Source organism: Triplophysa dalaica, chromosome 9, assembly GCF_015846415.1.
Source record: "Triplophysa dalaica isolate WHDGS20190420 chromosome 9, ASM1584641v1, whole genome shotgun sequence".
In the NCBI taxonomy this organism is placed as follows: Eukaryota; Metazoa; Chordata; class Actinopteri; order Cypriniformes; family Nemacheilidae; genus Triplophysa; species Triplophysa dalaica.
In genome coordinates, this window is record NC_079550.1 from 11,230,426 (window position 1) to 11,248,643 (window position 18,218).

The 18,218-nt window shown below is 36.5% G+C and overlaps 2 protein-coding genes across 8 annotated transcripts in view; one reads left to right on the forward strand and one right to left on the reverse strand.

Moving 5' to 3' along the window:
* igsf9ba (immunoglobulin superfamily, member 9Ba) overlaps positions 1-6,045 on the reverse strand; it is a 52,169-nt gene extending 46,124 nt beyond the window's left edge. For 3 of the 6 annotated variants that reach the window (XM_056756228.1, XM_056756225.1, XM_056756222.1), the window contains exon 1: positions 5,737-6,044. In XM_056756228.1, the coding sequence (XP_056612206.1) occupies positions 5,737-5,800 (64 nt within the window). In that variant the 5' untranslated portion in view covers positions 5,801-6,044. Of the gene's footprint in view, positions 1-5,736 lie in introns of all 6 variants that reach the window. The other 3 variants (XM_056756223.1, XM_056756224.1, XM_056756226.1) reach the window with 1 other exon arrangement.
* Positions 6,046-11,101: 5,056 nt separating this feature from the next.
* jam3a (junctional adhesion molecule 3a) lies at positions 11,102-18,113 on the forward strand. Of its 2 annotated transcripts, XR_008907436.1 has the most exons (10): positions 11,102-11,265; positions 13,370-13,438; positions 13,531-13,644; positions 13,750-13,902; positions 14,137-14,339; positions 14,556-14,655; positions 14,784-14,913; positions 15,041-15,092; positions 15,870-15,993; positions 16,312-18,113. XR_008907436.1 is itself a non-coding variant. In XM_056756150.1 (9 exons), the coding sequence occupies exons 1-9, from the start codon at positions 11,217-11,219 to the stop codon at positions 15,903-15,905; spliced, it is 906 nt and encodes a 301-aa protein (XP_056612128.1). In that variant the 5' UTR covers positions 11,102-11,216; the 3' UTR covers positions 15,906-18,112. The 2 variants fall into 2 exon arrangements, 1 of the variants encoding a protein (XP_056612128.1); XM_056756150.1 differs by having other exon boundaries at positions 15,870-18,112.
* The last annotated feature ends 105 nt before the right edge of the window (positions 18,114-18,218 follow it).

The following is an 18,218-nucleotide window of genomic DNA, read 5'->3' on the forward strand; positions in this document are numbered from 1 at the left end:
GACGTACAGCTCAATATATCATTGACTATTATAAGCTTACCATTGTAAATCAGTGGAAGGTAGGCAGACCGATTTCAACACTGATTTCTATGTACCTGCCCAAAAAGAAAATGTTGGTTTATTTTACCCAAATAAGTTATGGATTGCAGCTAAATATCGAGTATAAATTAATTAAGATACATATATTAATGTTATGTCTAAATTAATTAATGTCTTAATTCAGTCATGAATAAATGGTGCAATGCTGCTCTACTCTGACCCTTGCCGGCTCCTTATTAGAGGATTCAGAGGTCAAGGGCGGTCATTTTGTGTTTGAATTATTGTAGTCCTTAATTTACAAGACTTAAGTCAGAACTTAAGAATCAGTCTTAAACGTTACTGAAAGTCGCTTTTAGGTTCTTTATAAAAGGCTCTAACTGTTTTTTGACACGTAAGTCAAAGTTTAAGACAACTCTTAAGAGCATTTTTGAAAAGTTTTATACATACGGGCCCTGGTTATAAGCAGCGGTGAAAGTGAGATATGGACATTGCCGACAGCTTGTACACTTTGTTTTAATGAGCAAGTTGTGCAATTTCACATAGGAATTTAAACTAAATGGATCAGATCTGTCACATTTGTGGGTCACTTCCTATAAGAACTTGTGGGAAAGGAAGAGAAGGTTAAAAGGTCAGGGGTCTGCATTTCGGGTTGACTTCAGGTCAGACCTAGGCAAATATTCTATGTACTGCATGATAAAAGTAATAGTGCCCTTTCCATGACTCATAAAAAGCAATAAAGAAAAGTTAACAGATGAAATAAGAGACCTCTGGGACAACAGATGGCTGCTTTACTCAATGGAAACACAAGATGCCATCACTGTAACGGGGCCGTAGGTGTCCATCTGATGGCGTGCATCGCATACTCATCACTATGGCCCATCTGGAGGCTGGTGTCTCTGAACTTACCGATCTGTTCTGAGCCCCAACATGGATTTGATGGCACCGTATGCTAAAGATCGCCAACTAGGCACTGGTTTAAATATACTTTGATCACTACTGACACTGCTTTTTTTGATCTTAGGTAGACAAAATCAAATAAAGGAAGTAGGATAGTAGATTTTTTTGTTGGAAATAAGTAGTTCAGAAGATTTTGTACTTTCCCTTCAAACACTTTACTGGCCCTAACACAAATGGCCTTCTCCAATAAAAAAAACATTATAAAATGTTTCTGAATTAAGTTTTTATAGACAAGTTTTAAGGTGAAAGGATCCTTTTAGTTTCATTCCGTGAACTCCTAACAACATTCCTCCAAAGTTTCAGATACAAATATTGTTTCTATTTGCATTGGTTTGCAGACAATGAAAACCGGAGAAACAGGTCAATATAACAGAAAAGATGCTCTATATTATTTCATCTCTCAAATACTGCAAAGAAATTAAGTTCATATTCACTTTTAAGCAAAACAACAGTAATATGTGTCCATGTATTTAGGAAAAGTTCACATAATTTTTTTTATGTTCTGACCTCGATTCGACTTGTCATGCTGTCTCTCTTTCACATTACTGTTTGATTACTTTGTTACTCCTGACGTTCGATTTTGTTGAAATTTAACAGACTCTGGACTAGAATGGTCGCAATACATCTAGAAATGGTGATTAAAGGAATTTTTTGTAATGGTGTTTTTTCCACGGCTGTATTTTATATCTACCAAATATTCATACAAAATTAAATTAAAGCTCTTTCTCCCTTTAAAGCAAGTGAGATTTCTCTAAACCCTCACACCAGGCCCAGGCCATCCTTTCTGTTGAATTTAAGAAGTACTGAGTGTAATCTCAGTAAATCAAAGCTATCAAATATAGGCAGAACACAAATAAAGATAGGAACACAAAGTCTCAGATCGTAAAGTTCACTGCACCAGATGCTTGAAATCTTGAAATGGCATTTGATTACAGTTACGGTTAAAACTGATGACAGCTAAGAAAGAAATGCACATTCTCAGCAGGAAATCCCATATTGAGGAAAAAACTAAAGCAAAGCATCAGCATCTTCTTCCAAATTACACTGAGCTACGATAAGATCAGAAGGCATGACGACACACCCGCCAAACAGAACAATGTAAGGTATCTTCTTAATAAGACGTCATCTACAGTAAAATATGATGAATAATGAAGCCGGCGAGCCTGCATTACAATACAGTGTCGGTTAGCTGATGTATAGTAGCTACGCCTGGGGGAGAGGAAGTGGAGGACAGTAAAGTATCCCTGGGGGAGGAACATAGAGAGACTTGCTATCTCTTAAGCACAAAACGGCAGTGTAATATTTCACAGGAACAAGGCCAAAAGATATGTGGTGACAAATTAACCGAATGCAAATTACCGCTGTGTGTGCTCAAATAATAAATGAAGAGCAATGCACCCACATCGGTATAGCCCTATATAGCTCAAGTGCATTTTAATAAGGACAGACTACAGCATTACGCAGTCAAGTGCATAGGGCTCTGCTGCTGTATTGTGATGTGAAGTCCACTACGTCTGAAAAGTCTGCTGAATATTTCATGTCAGTGATGGAAACGGCACGAGCCGTACCGGCAGTGCGCCGGCTTATGGAGGTCTGGAGACAGTCTGTAAGGTGAGACTGGAAGAGGATGGAGGCAGCGTCATGGCAATGTGCCCAACTCGGCCTAACGCACCGCTGCATCTCACCCCAGTCCTTCAAGGGCTGGCAGCAGCACTATGCTTTACTGATTGACCAGGACAGGTGGACAGTGGACGCCTTTGAATATACTGTGGCTTTTTCTACACTGCAATAAAAATCTAGCAACAAAACATTTCTTAGTTACTGGCAAGATTGCCAGATCGATATAACAAAATCAGACCAATGGCCGAAGCCCAAAACTATCCCAATAACACTATGGCTAACATACTTTAGAAACTTTACAGTCATTTTTATTCATTACAGACACCTTCTTATTAAGAAAACATTGTATTTTAGTAAGCATTAAACACTTTTAACTAACATGTTAATGCCAATTCCACTGGAAAAAAAGATCTGGCAATTCTGGTTACAATTATACTTGGCCTAATGGTGCACTCGGTACTTTTTCTCAAAGCACACAAAATTAATATTAACTTGTATAGTAACTGCATACGTCATGAGATGAAACCACTAGTCATATCAGTGGCTGTTTTATTTTACAAAGAGCGGGTCACCTAATAGGGGGGCAGCACATTATATTTCAAAGGATTATCTCAGTAAACCCAATCCACTGGACACTACAATGGCATCAGTAACAGCAAAGTTTCGCCTTTTTGCTGTCAAATGATGCTGGTGAACATTGGGTTGGTAAAGTATTTTTGTTAAACTGTATAATGTTCTCCCATGCAATTATGTGAGAGTAATGTCTCGGAAGAAACATTAGAGGATGATGAAGCCTAACGTAAAAGTCTTCATTGGCTGTCTCTCCTTGCTCTTTTGCAGTCTTTTGATCAGGACCCTGACACAAACCAGATGGTTTTTCCATATTCACTATTGTAACATTTATCAAAAACAGAATATTGGGCCACTGCAGTCCAAGCCACCACAAATCACTCTAGACTCAAGTCTAGACTTAAGTTTTGCTGTGTTGCGTGAATCTGCAACCCAGTAAGGTGTTAGTTTTCACTCTCCCTGAAACAGGACAAGCAATGGTCAGAGGGCTGCGGGTCATACAAATACCGCTTGGCAAGGTAGGGGGAGGGAGTTTTGCCAGAGGTGTACATTACCGGCAATCTGCAGACTGTGCCAGGAGCTGCTCCTCACAGCTTTATTAAGACTGAGACTATCACTGTCCCTGCTTCTTGCTATGCTCTGTGACACTAATGCAGAGAATGACGCTCACTGTAAGGCTCTTTGGTCGCCATCACACCACTGTCCACTCAACTCTTTTCATCCTTGGGTCATGAAGATTTAAGATTTTTATCTATAATATCTATATTTTTTTATCTTTAATATTCAATGATTGTAATTCAATTGTTAGCTTACCAATCCTTTTTCTACTGACACCTAGAACGTACATCTACTCACAAGCGTTTTTTTATGAACACGAGAGGCAATAAAATTCAACACCTTGGTGGTAAATACAGCCTTCATATTTTTTTCATATATTCCAAATGTTTACACAATTTTTCTCATACATGGTTTCCTCACAGGACTTTCAGGAACTTAACTGGTTTTGGTTAGATCGGATCAATTTCCTTGACCATCTCATAATCTCCTCCAACATCTTATAAGGCTGAAGTCCTCTTTTCATTCTTTCCAACAAACCAAATATTTGACTTATGATTTAGCTTTTCTCAAATATAAAGCTGACTGTTACTAACAGATGCATGACAGGACCGCGAAACCCTGACACCATTTGGTCAATAAGTCAAACTCAAAGCAGTAATTGGTTCTCTTATCAAGTCCTAATTTATGCCACTTGTGCACTAACATTGTCTCATTTCAGCATGCTTGACGCTCCAAACGACAGCCTCAAAATGGCTGATGCTGGATTTCTGAAACAGTAAGCACTAAGCAGGCTTTGTAAATTAGTTTAGAGAGTAACTTATGAAATTGCACGAACACACAAAGTATTCAATGATCAACAATGATTTTGCATTTTTTCTTTTTTATGTTGCAACAAAAGCTTTTAAATCCCTGGTGGTATATTTTCGTCAAACTGAACGTTGAACTGTTTGACTAGAAATTAGAGAAATGATTGTCTTGAAAAGAATAAATCCTGTAGGCCAATGTAGGCACTTGGAAAGAAATGTTTGCTTTAGATAGCAAATGTTGTTTTATATACCAATCACACGTTTAATGACAGGTAGAGGATTACCCATAAATCCACGATTCGAATGACTAGGTTTAATTAGACAATTACTGATATGTATGATTACTGTAGTTCACACCAGCCAGCCTCCCCTTCAATTAAAAGAGGAAATAGCCCCTCCCACTGGACAAAGATAGAAATGCAAGGTTAAGCCAGTATATTAGTCAACACATATCTAATGCTCAAAATACAAGAAATGCACGGCAAGAGAATGCATATAATATCGGCGCACGGCGACGAAACAGGACAGCAAGCTCGTGCATATAGTTTGCCTAGACGCATGCATTGTGCGTAAGCATTATATTGCTATAATACTATAATACCTCGAACGTGCAAATAAATGAAAACGCCTGCGATGTGTCTATGTGTAAACAGACACGAAAGACTGTAGTACGTTAGCCCAGACAACCGCAGCATGTCTCCATTCAGCATTGCACGCCCCTTTTCGACATTAACTGCATTTCTGGACAATACACAACCTATGATATTCCAGGTCATGTCTGCATCGATGTCTCAAACCGCATCGTAATGATGGATGCAATCTTTATGATGAAATGATTTCATAAAACACGATTGAAACATAATTTTTCATCAAAGCAGCCATCAATCGATTGTGCACATTGTAACAGCGACCAACCAACACACGCCTTCAATTGTCTCGCTCGTGCCCTAATATGACATGATGTAAAAAAACACACTAGCAGAAATCATGCGAGGTTGCATAGCCTGCTGTGAACTTTAAACCCCACCCACCATATATGCATATTTGAGCAATGTGCATATTTAATGCAAAATAAAGAAATGCTTTGATTTATCATTCGGTGTCATAGCATCTATTCATGCAAACAACGGAACGCTTAACGTGTCTTTGCATGAACGCAACGCAAAAATACTGCACTTCAACTCACCTTGAGCTGCCGTTCCTCGGGTGCTAAAAACACTTGCTATCAAAGTGGCCACATACCAAATCATAGTACTACTGCCAACCAGGAATAATAGCTCAAAGTGCCCCTTTCAATAAATCTTTCATATTCAATTTCCTCGCACCGCACCGTTTCCAATCTGATACCCTGCTTATCATATCCTGTGCTGTCCTATCTCAGCGTTTTCCTTCATTCTTTCCCCTGCCCGTCCTTCCTATGGCATCCTCCCCGAAGAGACAGAGCACCTGCACCAGCGCCTTTATGGAAGACGGCGATGTTGCGAAGTGCAAAGTGAAACCAAGTGTGGGAATTTAGCCTTTGGTTCCGCCCCCGCCGCGCTCTGGTTGGCCAGAGGCGCGCAGCTGTGGGGCGTGTATTGGTTAATCATCCGCCCCCTTGTTGTAAAATGGCACGGCAGACGCTCACGCTTATTCAAGGTGAGTTGGAGTGTGCTGGTGTAGTACAACTGCTGCAGTATCATGCGCATTAACAGAAACCAAAGTCCGCACCTCTTGGGATCTTCTCTATTGTGTGTCTTTTCTTTAATGGCACGTGTTGTTTTACGTTGTTGTGTCCAGTTGGACGTTTTTGTGGACGGGACTGAATGCTCGTGAGCGATCTGTGCTGATGATGTTAAGTCAGACTGCAGTTCCAGCAACTTCAGGTGTGCGTCCACGTTTCTTACAGACATGACCATTCTGATGGAAAGAGCGCACCAACATTACACACTGACGCACTAAAGAAATGGGTGTGGCTCAGTGCTGCATTTCTCGTCTTTTTCTCATTAGTGAATTAGAGATTCACTCAATACAAGGATACAATTTGCACATTTCTTAAAACATAAATTTAACTTATAGACTTAGACCTTCCCAAGTTCTCTGGATGCACCGACAGCAGGTAGCGAGTTCATAACCCACTTTTCATTTTTCAAACTTTCTGAACCGACAGGCCGCAAAGCTTTATTTTCTCACACAGTTGTCCTTTGTGGTCTGCTCAGCCCACAAGGAAACAAAATTGTCCCACGAGAAAGCAATTATCTAGGATAATGAATGCTTTGAACCAGATAATGCAGACTAGACTATACTTTGACAATTCATTCTGCATGGAGGCACCACACGTTTCTACATGTGAAGGTTAAGTCATCAGATTAATCTCTTTTAATTGGTCAGGTTTGTTCTGCAAAATGAAGCAGCTGCCAGAACAAGTATATCATTGCAGGGAAACGTTTCAATCACGGCACATCTAAATTACATTGGGTTTGTGTCTTGCTGTTATTTAGGTAGGTCAATGTATCTGACAGCCATAGGCTAAAAATAATGATTCTTAATGCTGATGTGGATTATTTCTGTTTCAAAGTGGAATTAAATCTTGTGAATACAACAAGCTCCATTACTGCATTGCTTCATACATTTAGTTTAGTCGTGTTAGCTTTGTTCGGCATCATTTGATTTTCAACAAAGTTGTATTGATCTAGAAAGAATCATTTCAAAAGCAATAAAGATATAAACGAAGACAACTCTTTTGATTATGCTTACACATTACTTTCAAATAAAAGATCACTGCATTTTAATTTATTACTCTCTCAGACACATTTTAATTATTAAAATGTTTATTTAATAAAAATTAATAAAAATATTAAGTGTTACTCTGGGTAACTGTGTGGCACTCATGGCCCTTTCAAGTAATACTGAGCTTTTTTTCACTTCACTTGTCCATTTAATAGAGTGGGAGTGTGTACAGACTAGTGAAATATGCATGGTGTATATCCACTAATGAGAGCACGTCTTCATTCATTTAGTTCATGGACCAAATTGCAATGTACGGTTGTTTTGTTGGACAGATATGCACGGTTTTTGACATAGCCGTAAAAAGGTTTTGTGTTAACTTCGGTATGCATTTTTAAGAGGCTGAAAGTGTAATGGTAAAAAAACTGTGTAGTAGATGTGTGAAAACATTATAGAAGAACGAATTTGGTTTATTATATAAAATGGCGTAAGAAATACCCGAAGCTATAAACACTGTGTATTTTTAGGGCTTTGATTATACCTGTTTTTCTTGTCATTACAACAGATTTTGTTATCTTCTGCACTGCAAGACTGAAAACTCATGTTTTAGAAAAAATGTTTGGTGTACTGTAGCAGCATGGGTCAAACTATTGTACAAAGTGCCCACAAAACCTTCTTTTTCTTTAATAATTGAAAAACAGCTCCATTCATCTCATGGCAAAAACCACCCTGATACTCTTGCTTATATTTTTGTAATATCGTGGGCCACAGATCAGCTAGCAACTATAGCTCATAATATCAGACGGATGTCATTGTATCCGTTGGTCTAATCTTTTCAGCAATGTATTGATCATTTTTTAGACTCAAGCAAAGCACACATGGTTTAATGAATAGGCTTTTTGTGTCTTAATGGGAACACATAGTGATTATAATGTGAGCAGACCATAGAAACATCATTATATTCTGTGTTTTTACTACACTCGGTGCAAATCATGTTCAGCCTAATTCTAGATTTCTGACCAACCCATCTGCCATCCCATTAGCTGCTTTCAATGATAGTTCTACTGCCAAAATGATTCTGTTGGTTGGTTTTACTCCTCTCCCCGACACTTTAAGCTGCCATCAGTGTCTTGCTATCTAGTTAAAAAGCTCCAATATTATAAAACATGCATCTGGAATTAACTGTGCCGTAACGTGCCACGCTAACTCTAAGACCAGGACCGTTGAAATGATATTACAGGTTTAGTTCTGTCTAATGGTGTGTAATTGCTGATCGACTGAATGTGTTGTACTCAGAGATTGAACTCAATTGAGAACTGCTGTGTATCCACTACAGTCAAAGAGAGCGCCATAAGTTGAGCCCTGGCAAAAATTCACTGTTACCAAGCAACCACACCACGAGACGTAAAAAAGCATGCTGTCAGGAAGGTGTGTGAACTGTCTAGTGTAATCGTGCTGGTGATGGATTGGGGCCTAATGGAATAAGTATTATTCTGTCCACTACCTTATCCATATACATAGGGATTTAAATAAATAACCAAATACCCATGACTAAATCTGTAACCCACTTTATTCTTTAATAATGTATGTCTCATAAACCAATGTATAAGCGCTCCGAAGGCAGATGTTATTCCTATTACCTGTAACCTCATTATTCGTGTTGGAAAATAGCACTTACAAACACTGCAAGTCTAAATGACCTTCTCCATAGCAAACCGCTGACAGCCGAAGACGCGTTTGCCTTTGATGCGAGGTGCAACACAGTTTGACACTAATGCAGACTTGTGAAACACATTCCTCTGGCCTTGATTCCAGCTTACCGGAGCACCTGAGATGGTTGCCATGGTTTCCTGGTCACATATGTTCTGGTGATGCAGATCAAGTAGCTGTTGAAATTATCTTCAAATTCATGTGAACTATTCCACAGGCATTCTGATAAACACACTTGTAAATATTCATTCAAGCCATTGCGGGCCTAAAAAGCAGGGTACGCATCATCCACAAAGCTCTAAAGATATTCTACTCCAGACAGCATTTCAACACTTTAAGCAGCCAGAACAGGCAGTGATAACACTGGACAGTTTGGTCAGTGTGTGTACAAACACATTTTAACAGTGGGGAAAGGGGTGAGATTGCGGCCTGTCTCTTCAGCGAGAGGGAGTTCCAAAAATGCAAAAACGGCTTGTAGAATAACATACTTATTTGATTGAACTAAGCTTGGAAAAGGCGAGATAAAGCAAAACACAGTTTCTGTGCTGTACCATGAAAACTGAAATGATTTGTTGTCTTATTCATCGTCAACATAAAAAACTAAGACACAGTGTGAATGCAGCCCCAGGAATGAGACGCCACAGAGTGAATAATGGATTCGGTTATAACATGCTGTAAATCATTTAAAGCAGGGCAGAAAAACTGAAGCAGATCATTAGCTTATCAGGTAAATAATACATCTGAGATGAACTATAAATACAAACACAAAATTAACTCTACAGATGGTGGATCTTTAAAAGCTTTTATCCAATCATGTTTCATCCAGACCACCAAGGCGATTATAACCTTTGACCTTATTCTGAATGACATTCTACGTTTTGTCATTGTTTTTTTTTGACATCATAAGGTCAATATGGCTGATGACTATGACAATGACACAATAAGTGTTCTATTATAGTGGATGAATGTGTAACTGTCGATTCATCATTCATAATTTAGATATTTATATTTTTGGCAACAAAAATAAATAAAAAAAAAGAGATTTTTTGTTTAAAAAAATAATAATTTATGCATCATAAACGTACTTTAACTATTGGTGGATCATAGTTGTGTTTCTATTCAAAGCACTAAAAAACAATAACCTCATGTCAGTGAGTATCCACAACACAAAAAGTGTTACTGGATTTAATTCAAGGTGTGAGATTGCTCAACTGGGACTAATAGGGCTAGTATATTTTACTAGAAATCTGATGAACAGTTTAAACAATTATTTGCAAAAATCTGTTACTTAAATCTTCACACTATTCTCATAAAAGTATACAGTATGTATTCCTAAAGTAAAGCATCTTTATTTTATAAAAAAACAATCTGTCTTCACTATTCTTGCTTGAGCACTGATGTCATAAAGAAAAAATCATGACCCACACTAGTAAAGCATTATAACATAATATATATATATATATATATATATATTATAATTGTATACATTTATTATGTAATACATTTTATTTTTATTAGTGTCGAGGCAATTTTTTTATTTTAATCATTACCACCTGTAATGGTTTAGATAACTGCAATTTCCATTTAATTCATTCACTTATCTTACAGATGTTTTTTTAAACTGGTTACATTTGGTCACTACATAATTTCAATATATTTTGTGCTGTAAAACTATTAGCAACCAATAATGTATGACAGATGAATACGAATAGATGTCTCTTCATTCTTTGCAAGTTAAACGATACAATTTTTCAGTAAATGCACATTAATTCCACGTTCCCTTACTGCGTATCCTTTACAACACTGCCACCTGGTGTTTAAATGTGAAAATGACTCTAGAGACATTTTATTTGCTGGCCAAGCTGGCCATTGTTATCTAAACACATGCTTTATGGTCATCGATCACCAGTATATCCCCTTTTTATTGAGGCAAAAAGGTCATGCTGATATTATCAGTATCATACATTTAATAATGCTAAAATTGTCTATTACATAGCCCACTATAAATGTAACCCCTCAAGTACGTTTAATGCTACTTTGCAACGATTTGTTCTCATTTAATCCAATCATCTTTTCATTTAAATGTTTAGCATCAACCGGAAGTCCACATGTGCTGTCTCAGCCCCTCCTCTGTCTTCCGCTCAGATGTCCTTGTAGCTATGGAAACTCATCAGCGGCAGCATCCAGCAGATTGTCCACCCCGTCGTCTGGACAGCTAAGCAAAAATTGCATGTAAATCATACGCGCAAAATGGCGATCGGGCGTCAAACTCTTCCCCTGCTGCTCTTTTTCCTGCTGTGTGAGTAAGATTTCTTATCTGTTGCAAACGAGTAATTCGTGCTGAATTAACTGACGCGTTTCCGTGTGCAGTCATTCTTCGCTGACCCCTACCGCTGCTTTACTATCGTTAGCCTGTGTTACATTTAACGCAAGACTGAATTTAGTGTAAACACAGTATTCACTTCGCTGTTTGATTCGTGTCTTTTAATGAATATTGTGCTAAATGCACAGGAATGAACGACTGTTGAGCTGCACGCCTTGATAGCTTTTCATAGACGCGTTTGAAGAGTTTATTTAAAAAAAGAGATCACTCCGTTAAAAACAAAATCATGTTTTTTATTATCTTATGTGTTTTTATTGTATTTATTTTGTTAATAATCTGTATTTTTTTAGTTAGTATGGCTTAAATAAAAAAAAATCAGGAGTTTGAGTGATATTAATTGGAATGCACAATAAATAACATGATTTATCTCTTCTTGGAAATAAAGTCTTCGTTTGGTCATTATAGGTTCAAACATTTTGATGCATATCCAATATTCTTTAACTTTATTAGTTAATTTCTTAAGGGGTCTAAGCTGTTTTGCATTCCAAGGGATGCTTTTTATGGTCTGTTTGCTCTGGTTGTATAACATGCGTATTTATAGCTCAGTACTTTTGATCTCACTAGCAAATGTTTTAAAGTTAAACTATTCAAGTTTTGTTGACATATTAACTGTTGAATTATTTTGCAGGCATTATTCTCGACATATTGTAGTGATAACTGGACGGACAGTGAACTGGATCTTGTATTTAATCACATCACAATGTAGGCTTTGTGCAATATGTTTGATGTGTGAATAGGTGTAGCTCTATTCATCTGTTGCCTCACTTGCTCTTTGAGTGCTCAAAGAAGTGGTTGTAAGCAAGAGTGCTTTGAATACCAAAGTGTTTTTAAATGGCATTAACTTTAGCCTTCACTGAAGCCTTCACTTTGCTGAGTAATAGTTATTTTGTAGATTAGAAAGAGTTGAAAAGAAAGAGTTGGAGAAAGCTTTTGCAAACAAACTGGCATTTTTAAGGAATGTTTTATATCAGAGATCATCTATTTTCCCCGCCCCGCCCCTCTCTGCAATGCATAATTTTTTATTTCTTTTTAGGTCTATTTTTAAATGAAAGCTCAACATTCTTAACCAAAACATAATTTTATGTTTATGTATGAACTGTTTTTAGTTTGATTTCAGAAAGAACATTTCTTATGTGTTTGTTGCTGGATAATGTAGCTTGTCTAATGGGGAAATGTCAACAGCAGATGTAAAAATAGATCATGATGCATACGATGGGAAAGTCACCGGAAACCTTACAGCCATCGGATACAGCTGTGACAATATGACTCTTCTCTATTCTCTAAGCAAACCTTTACCGTTTTTAAGAAATAGGCCTACACAACTATTGCCGTATAGGTGATTGTTAACTTACTCCATCTTGCCTTGTTGTTTATAAATCCATATGGTAAAATTTTAATCTGACGTTAAAGCCAGATAATCACATACGGTTCGCTGTAAATACACTCTGTGGATTTCATGAGATTATAAAACCGTGGAAAATTCATCTGAAAATAAGCAAATGCCTTAAACCCAAATTGTTTTCTCATACCACTGGAGTCTAGGGACAGTTCAGCTTTGCCAAAAAGTTTGTTTTACATTTGTCACACTGTCTGACCTTTTGCTATAGACAGGCTGAAACCATAAACACAGGGGCTTTATGGATTTTTTTGCGGTAATTTGTTCAGTTCAGGGTGCATCTTAACCAAGATAGTAACTGTGTATAGTATAATGTTTCGTTACGGTATGCACGTTAGAATACATTTAGTAAAGGGACGAGTTCAAATTCTAAATAATATAAATACTTAGTGTTTGCTATAGCTTCATCTTTTAGAAACGATGATGAAATTATAAATCTTTATAAAACCTGTCCAGATTGCCATTACATCCCGACCACACAGAACAACAAATGCTGCCATGATTTGTGTATATATTTGAATGTATTATTTCACATTACGTAAATAAAAATGGGGAGAAAATGTCAAATTGTTTTTAGATTCATAATACAATTTCATAATAAAATTTCTCTGTTCTCTTTTGCAGGCCACAGAACCACATTTGCTGTTATACTCAGAACAACTAACAAATCTGTGTGGACAAATGAATTTGACTGTAAATTGAAGTTCTATCAATTATATTTAATGTCGTTTTGTTTCACTTGTATTTATGGATTTTGATGAAACATTCAATGTATCTTTTTAAAGCAATTGAGTTGACCTGCTTGATAGAGTCCATATCTACGAACAATCCCAGAATTGAATGGAAGAAAATAAAAAACGGCGTGCCCAGCTATGTGTATTTCCAAAATAAAATTTCAGGTAACGCATTTTAAATATCCACTGAATATCATACATTTTTTGACAGTGTTTAACTATGTTAAACTATGCTATGTTAATCTCATGTAAGCAGCTTTATCTTCTCAGGTGATTTGGAACACAGGGCGATACTGAGAGAGCCGGCAAATCTTCTGATTCTGAATGCTAGTAGATCGGATTCAGCACAGTATCGCTGTGAGGTCGCTGCCATCGATGACCAGAAGCCCTTTGATGAAATACTGATCAGTCTCGCTGTAAGAGGTAACGTTGGAATATTATATCTTAATATTGATTTATAAAACTGTTGTCAATAAAGTTCTTTATGCAAGCACTGAATCAAGTCTTATAATCGTAGCATTTTATTTGGAGCATAAAGCAGCGAATTAATTCAATGCCACAGAACTTTACCTTTCTTAAACCATTGTGTCTTCTCCTTTTTTAATTTGGACCTGTCTTGTGTAAATGTCTTATGGACATGTTGTTTATGTGTTGCAGTGAAGCCAGTGGTGCCCAGGTGCAGTGTGCCAAATGCGGTTACTGTGGGTTACACAACAGAACTGCACTGCATTGAGAAAGAGGGCTTTCCTCAGTCGCAGTACCAGTGGTACCGTAACAATGAGGAGCTGCCAGAGGACCCAAAGACCAGCGTCAAGTTTTACAATTCTACATATGTCATGAACACTGATACTGGGTCCCTGGTAAGCGAGACATTGATATTATTTACAGTACTCTTATAAACCTTTAAATATGGACCTGCCGTACATAGGTTGATTAAATAGATTTGATTAAGTTATGCATCTTTGGTTTATATCAGGAATTCATCAAGAATTAATTTATTTACTTTGTGTTTTACCACTAACAACTTTCACAGTTCTGTTTCTACAGTAATTTTGTCATTTGTATTTGGTCAAAAGAAATTCCGGTCAGTGAAGAAAGAAGATGCAGGTGAATATCATTGCCAGGCCAAGAATGAGGCAGGAACATCCAAGTGCAGTCCACAGCCAATGGAAGTCTGTAAGTAGTCAGTGCATAAAGGAATAGTTGAATGAAAAACAAAAAACTTCCACTATATCCCTCCTCTTGCCATTACAAATATGTGTATGGTGTTATTTTTGTGTTAAAATTTTCATTTTACTTTTTAGATGATCCGGATATTGTTGGGATATGTCTGAAGGTGTTAGGCGGAGTGGCAGCATTTATTTTTGTCATTGTGGGACTTTGTCAAATTCAGAAAAATGGCTGCTGTACCTGTAAGGACCACATGGAAAACAAGTCAGTCAAAAATTCAGCAGTGCGCTGGTTTTTTCTCATACCATCTAATGTGATGTGACATTTCATGTCAAGGATTTTTATTGAGATATTGTTGGGTAAGGATACAATGCTCTCTGTTTTATTATAGTTACAAAGTACCCGAACATGAAAATAGGATGAATTACACCAGTCCTGATGAGGTAAGATATTTAAAAATAAAGTAATGAAAGAAAATTCTCAATAGTTCAGTTTTGATATGTAAGCCCCTACGCTTCGCGTCGGGTCCTGATCACATTGTCAGGACTTATTCCTGCGATAACAACCGGCTAGCTGTACATTATCCTGCTTATTACACGATACTTGCAACATGAGAAAAAAAACTTTCCGAGAAATGTGAATTTGTAAATATTTTATTAGCTATTTGTTAAGAAAATGTAGACCTCCAGCGAGGAAAAGTAATGACGTTCAAATGTCCCGAAGAGGCAATTTGGTTTAATCATTTGTAAATATAATGTCATATATGTTATTAAAAGACACATTTATATTAAATTTGTCAAAAAAACCTTTCAAAATAATTTTCTTCATCCGGTTTCCGTATGTTATTAGTTTTGAGCGGTTGTTATCTGGGAATAAAGAACTTGCATGTCGCGACTGGCCAATTAGAATCAAGCATTCCAACGAGCCGTGTCATGAATTATTGTAGTCAAAATTTTGTTGTGTGCATTGTCTTACAAGGTCGGAGGTAATATTATCCAATATTATCCAAGATTTTCTTTTATGTACAGTACAGTGTCTTATCAGGTTACATCACAGTTTCTCTCACTGAAGATAGTTTTCTTTTAATATTGCTGACAAAGTTCAGAGTATTAGTGGAATCCTCCGAATAATCTCTCACTAAAACCTCTTTTCGAGCAGATTTATGTTTCATAGATTTTTAAATCATATTTTATGTGATTGCTGTCTCTGTTTTTCCCTAGGGACATTTCCGACACAAGTCGTCCTTTGTCATATAAAATCACAGATGAGAAGAAGGGTGCATCGGCTGTGTTAGAAGCACTTGTGAGACTTGTGAGCTGTCCAATTGTGCATTGTTGTACGAAGGTGCATAAACTTGAGCTTCTTAGCTTGCCAAAGTCATTACAAAAACGGAAAACTACTGTGTTACACAGGGGCTTTTACTTGCCTTATTTTGATCTAAAACAGATAGGACTCAAACACAAACTTACTCAAAACTGTTTATATCTGAAAACGGAATGCTCATGAGTTGAACATAACTCAGATTTGTAGATATTACGTACATGCATCTTGTTGAGTAGAATAAAATCTCACAGCTGTTACAGGACAATGTTTTAACAGTCGTGACTATATGAAAACGAACAAATTAATACCTTTTTTGAAGTTTTTGTTTTATTGTTTCAGACCTAAATCACATCCAGGTGCTGCTGTATTTTTGGCCCAAAAGTATTTAACATATGTCAAGTGCAGGTAATTATTCAGTGTAGTGTCAAGTTAAATATGAATATATATTTTTCACTGGATTGACTTTGACTGATAATCCTGTCCAAGCCAGTGTATATGTGTATAATGCCATGCCAAGACTGTTTCAACAGTTTTAACACTTTTGTCAAGAGGATTTTATGTGTAGTAGTTTCTTGGGGCAACATTTTATTATTGGGGGCACAATTGTACTAGTGCCTAAACTAATACATGCATCGAAATACTGGTTAATGGGCATCTAAGAACTGCTGTAAGTGTATTTTGCTGTCAGTGTTAAAAGTTTTATCAATGCTGATGTCAAGACAGCTTTGATGTCTCGGCAAGATCTTGAACGCCAATGTTTGAACGTCTTAAGCCCTTAAAGACAAACCGATTCCAGTTCAACTTCCTGTGGAGTGTGGCCAGATAGGAGTCAGTTCCACCCAACCCTGATGTATTATTTCAGGCACTAGTAGAAAATGTATTTCCCTATAGTAATTAACATTTTTTCTTTAACTTCCATTTCATTAACTTTCATTCTGTAGCATTTTAGTTTGAGATTTAATCAAACATCTCTGTACTGTAGTCAAAGTCAGTAGACTTTGTTTTGCAAGATGATTCATTTAGTTTCATTTTTGAAATAATCCTCTGGATACAGATTATGCACTTGTGGTTTTTTAGAGTGCCATTTCTGTGTTTAAGTGACCTTTAATGCTTTATAATTGTTTTATACGTTTTGGACATATTGTCCAGGTATTTTGACTAAGTGTCATTGTTTTAATCTGTTTATAAAATGGTATATGCATATATATATATAAATTCAATCAAGAGTAGTGGCTGAATAGACTGTGGGTCGTGTCAAAATAATAAAAATGATAATGTGGACCGATTAACATTGTCTTTCATTTTGTTTTTCCTGTTATTTTTTTTTCAACTTGTGTGTAACAGGAATACAGTATGTGTCTGTCTGGGTTACAAGCTTAAAGTTTGGTAATAGATCAAAAACAAATTCTATACCTTGATAACATTTTGACAATATAAATGAATCTTCCTATTGGCATGTCCCGCTGTCTAATATAAAAAGTTTGACAGACTGTTTATGGTAACAATATATCATAAAGAGAGCCTGTGTTCTGTCACTTTATTGCTTAATTGTATTTTACTTCATGTGATATCAAATTTTCATTGAATTAATGCCATATCTAATGTATGCCTGGGGAAATCTAGAATGTATTGGGACCACATATATTATATTGATATGTAAACATCTTGTTTAATGGTAGATTTCTATTTAAAGCACATTATTATTTTTAACCCTTTGTATTATCATGTGTCAATGGGCAGACAGAAAAGTTGTGTTTCACCATACTCAGTATTTACATTAAAGATCGGCCATGTTTAACCACACTGTTTCCAAACTGTTTTGCATACTATATGATGGCGTAACTGAGCTCAGTTTAAATGTTGAATGTATATGCTATGCTAAATGTTTAATAATTAAGTTATTATTATACCAAAGTTTGTCACATTATGCTAAACTATTGTCCGGTTATTTTTGTATGTAATGTCTGTAATGTCATGTGTGACGTGAAATGAAAAGAATTTGGATCAAATGCCATCTGAATAGCATTACAACATATATGTACTATTGTACTATTATTAAATAACCCGCCATATATTGTTTAGATTATAAAAATTCTCAGGTACAGTTAAAAATGATGTATACGGTTGTGGTCATGTAATCAGTATAATTGTATTATTTTTCTTTAACAATAAAGACGTTCGTAAATTTAAAAAAAAGCGCATAACTATATCTCACCATCGCAGAGCGTGACATTTATTATAAAACG

What these genes read in the sequence shown, in the direction of transcription:
- jam3a (XM_056756150.1), top strand. Translation starts at nt 11,217, where the DNA reads ATGGCGATCGGGCGTCAAACTCTTCCCCTGCTGCTCTTTTTCCTGCTG. An exon ending in GTGGACAAATGAATTTGACT is followed by an intron (nt 13,439 to 13,530) that starts GTAAATTGAAGT and finishes ATCTTTTTAAAG; the next exon opens with CAATTGAGTTGACCTGCTTG. An exon ending in TCCACAGCCAATGGAAGTCT is followed by an intron (nt 14,656 to 14,783) that starts GTAAGTAGTCAG and finishes TTTACTTTTTAG; the next exon opens with ATGATCCGGATATTGTTGGG.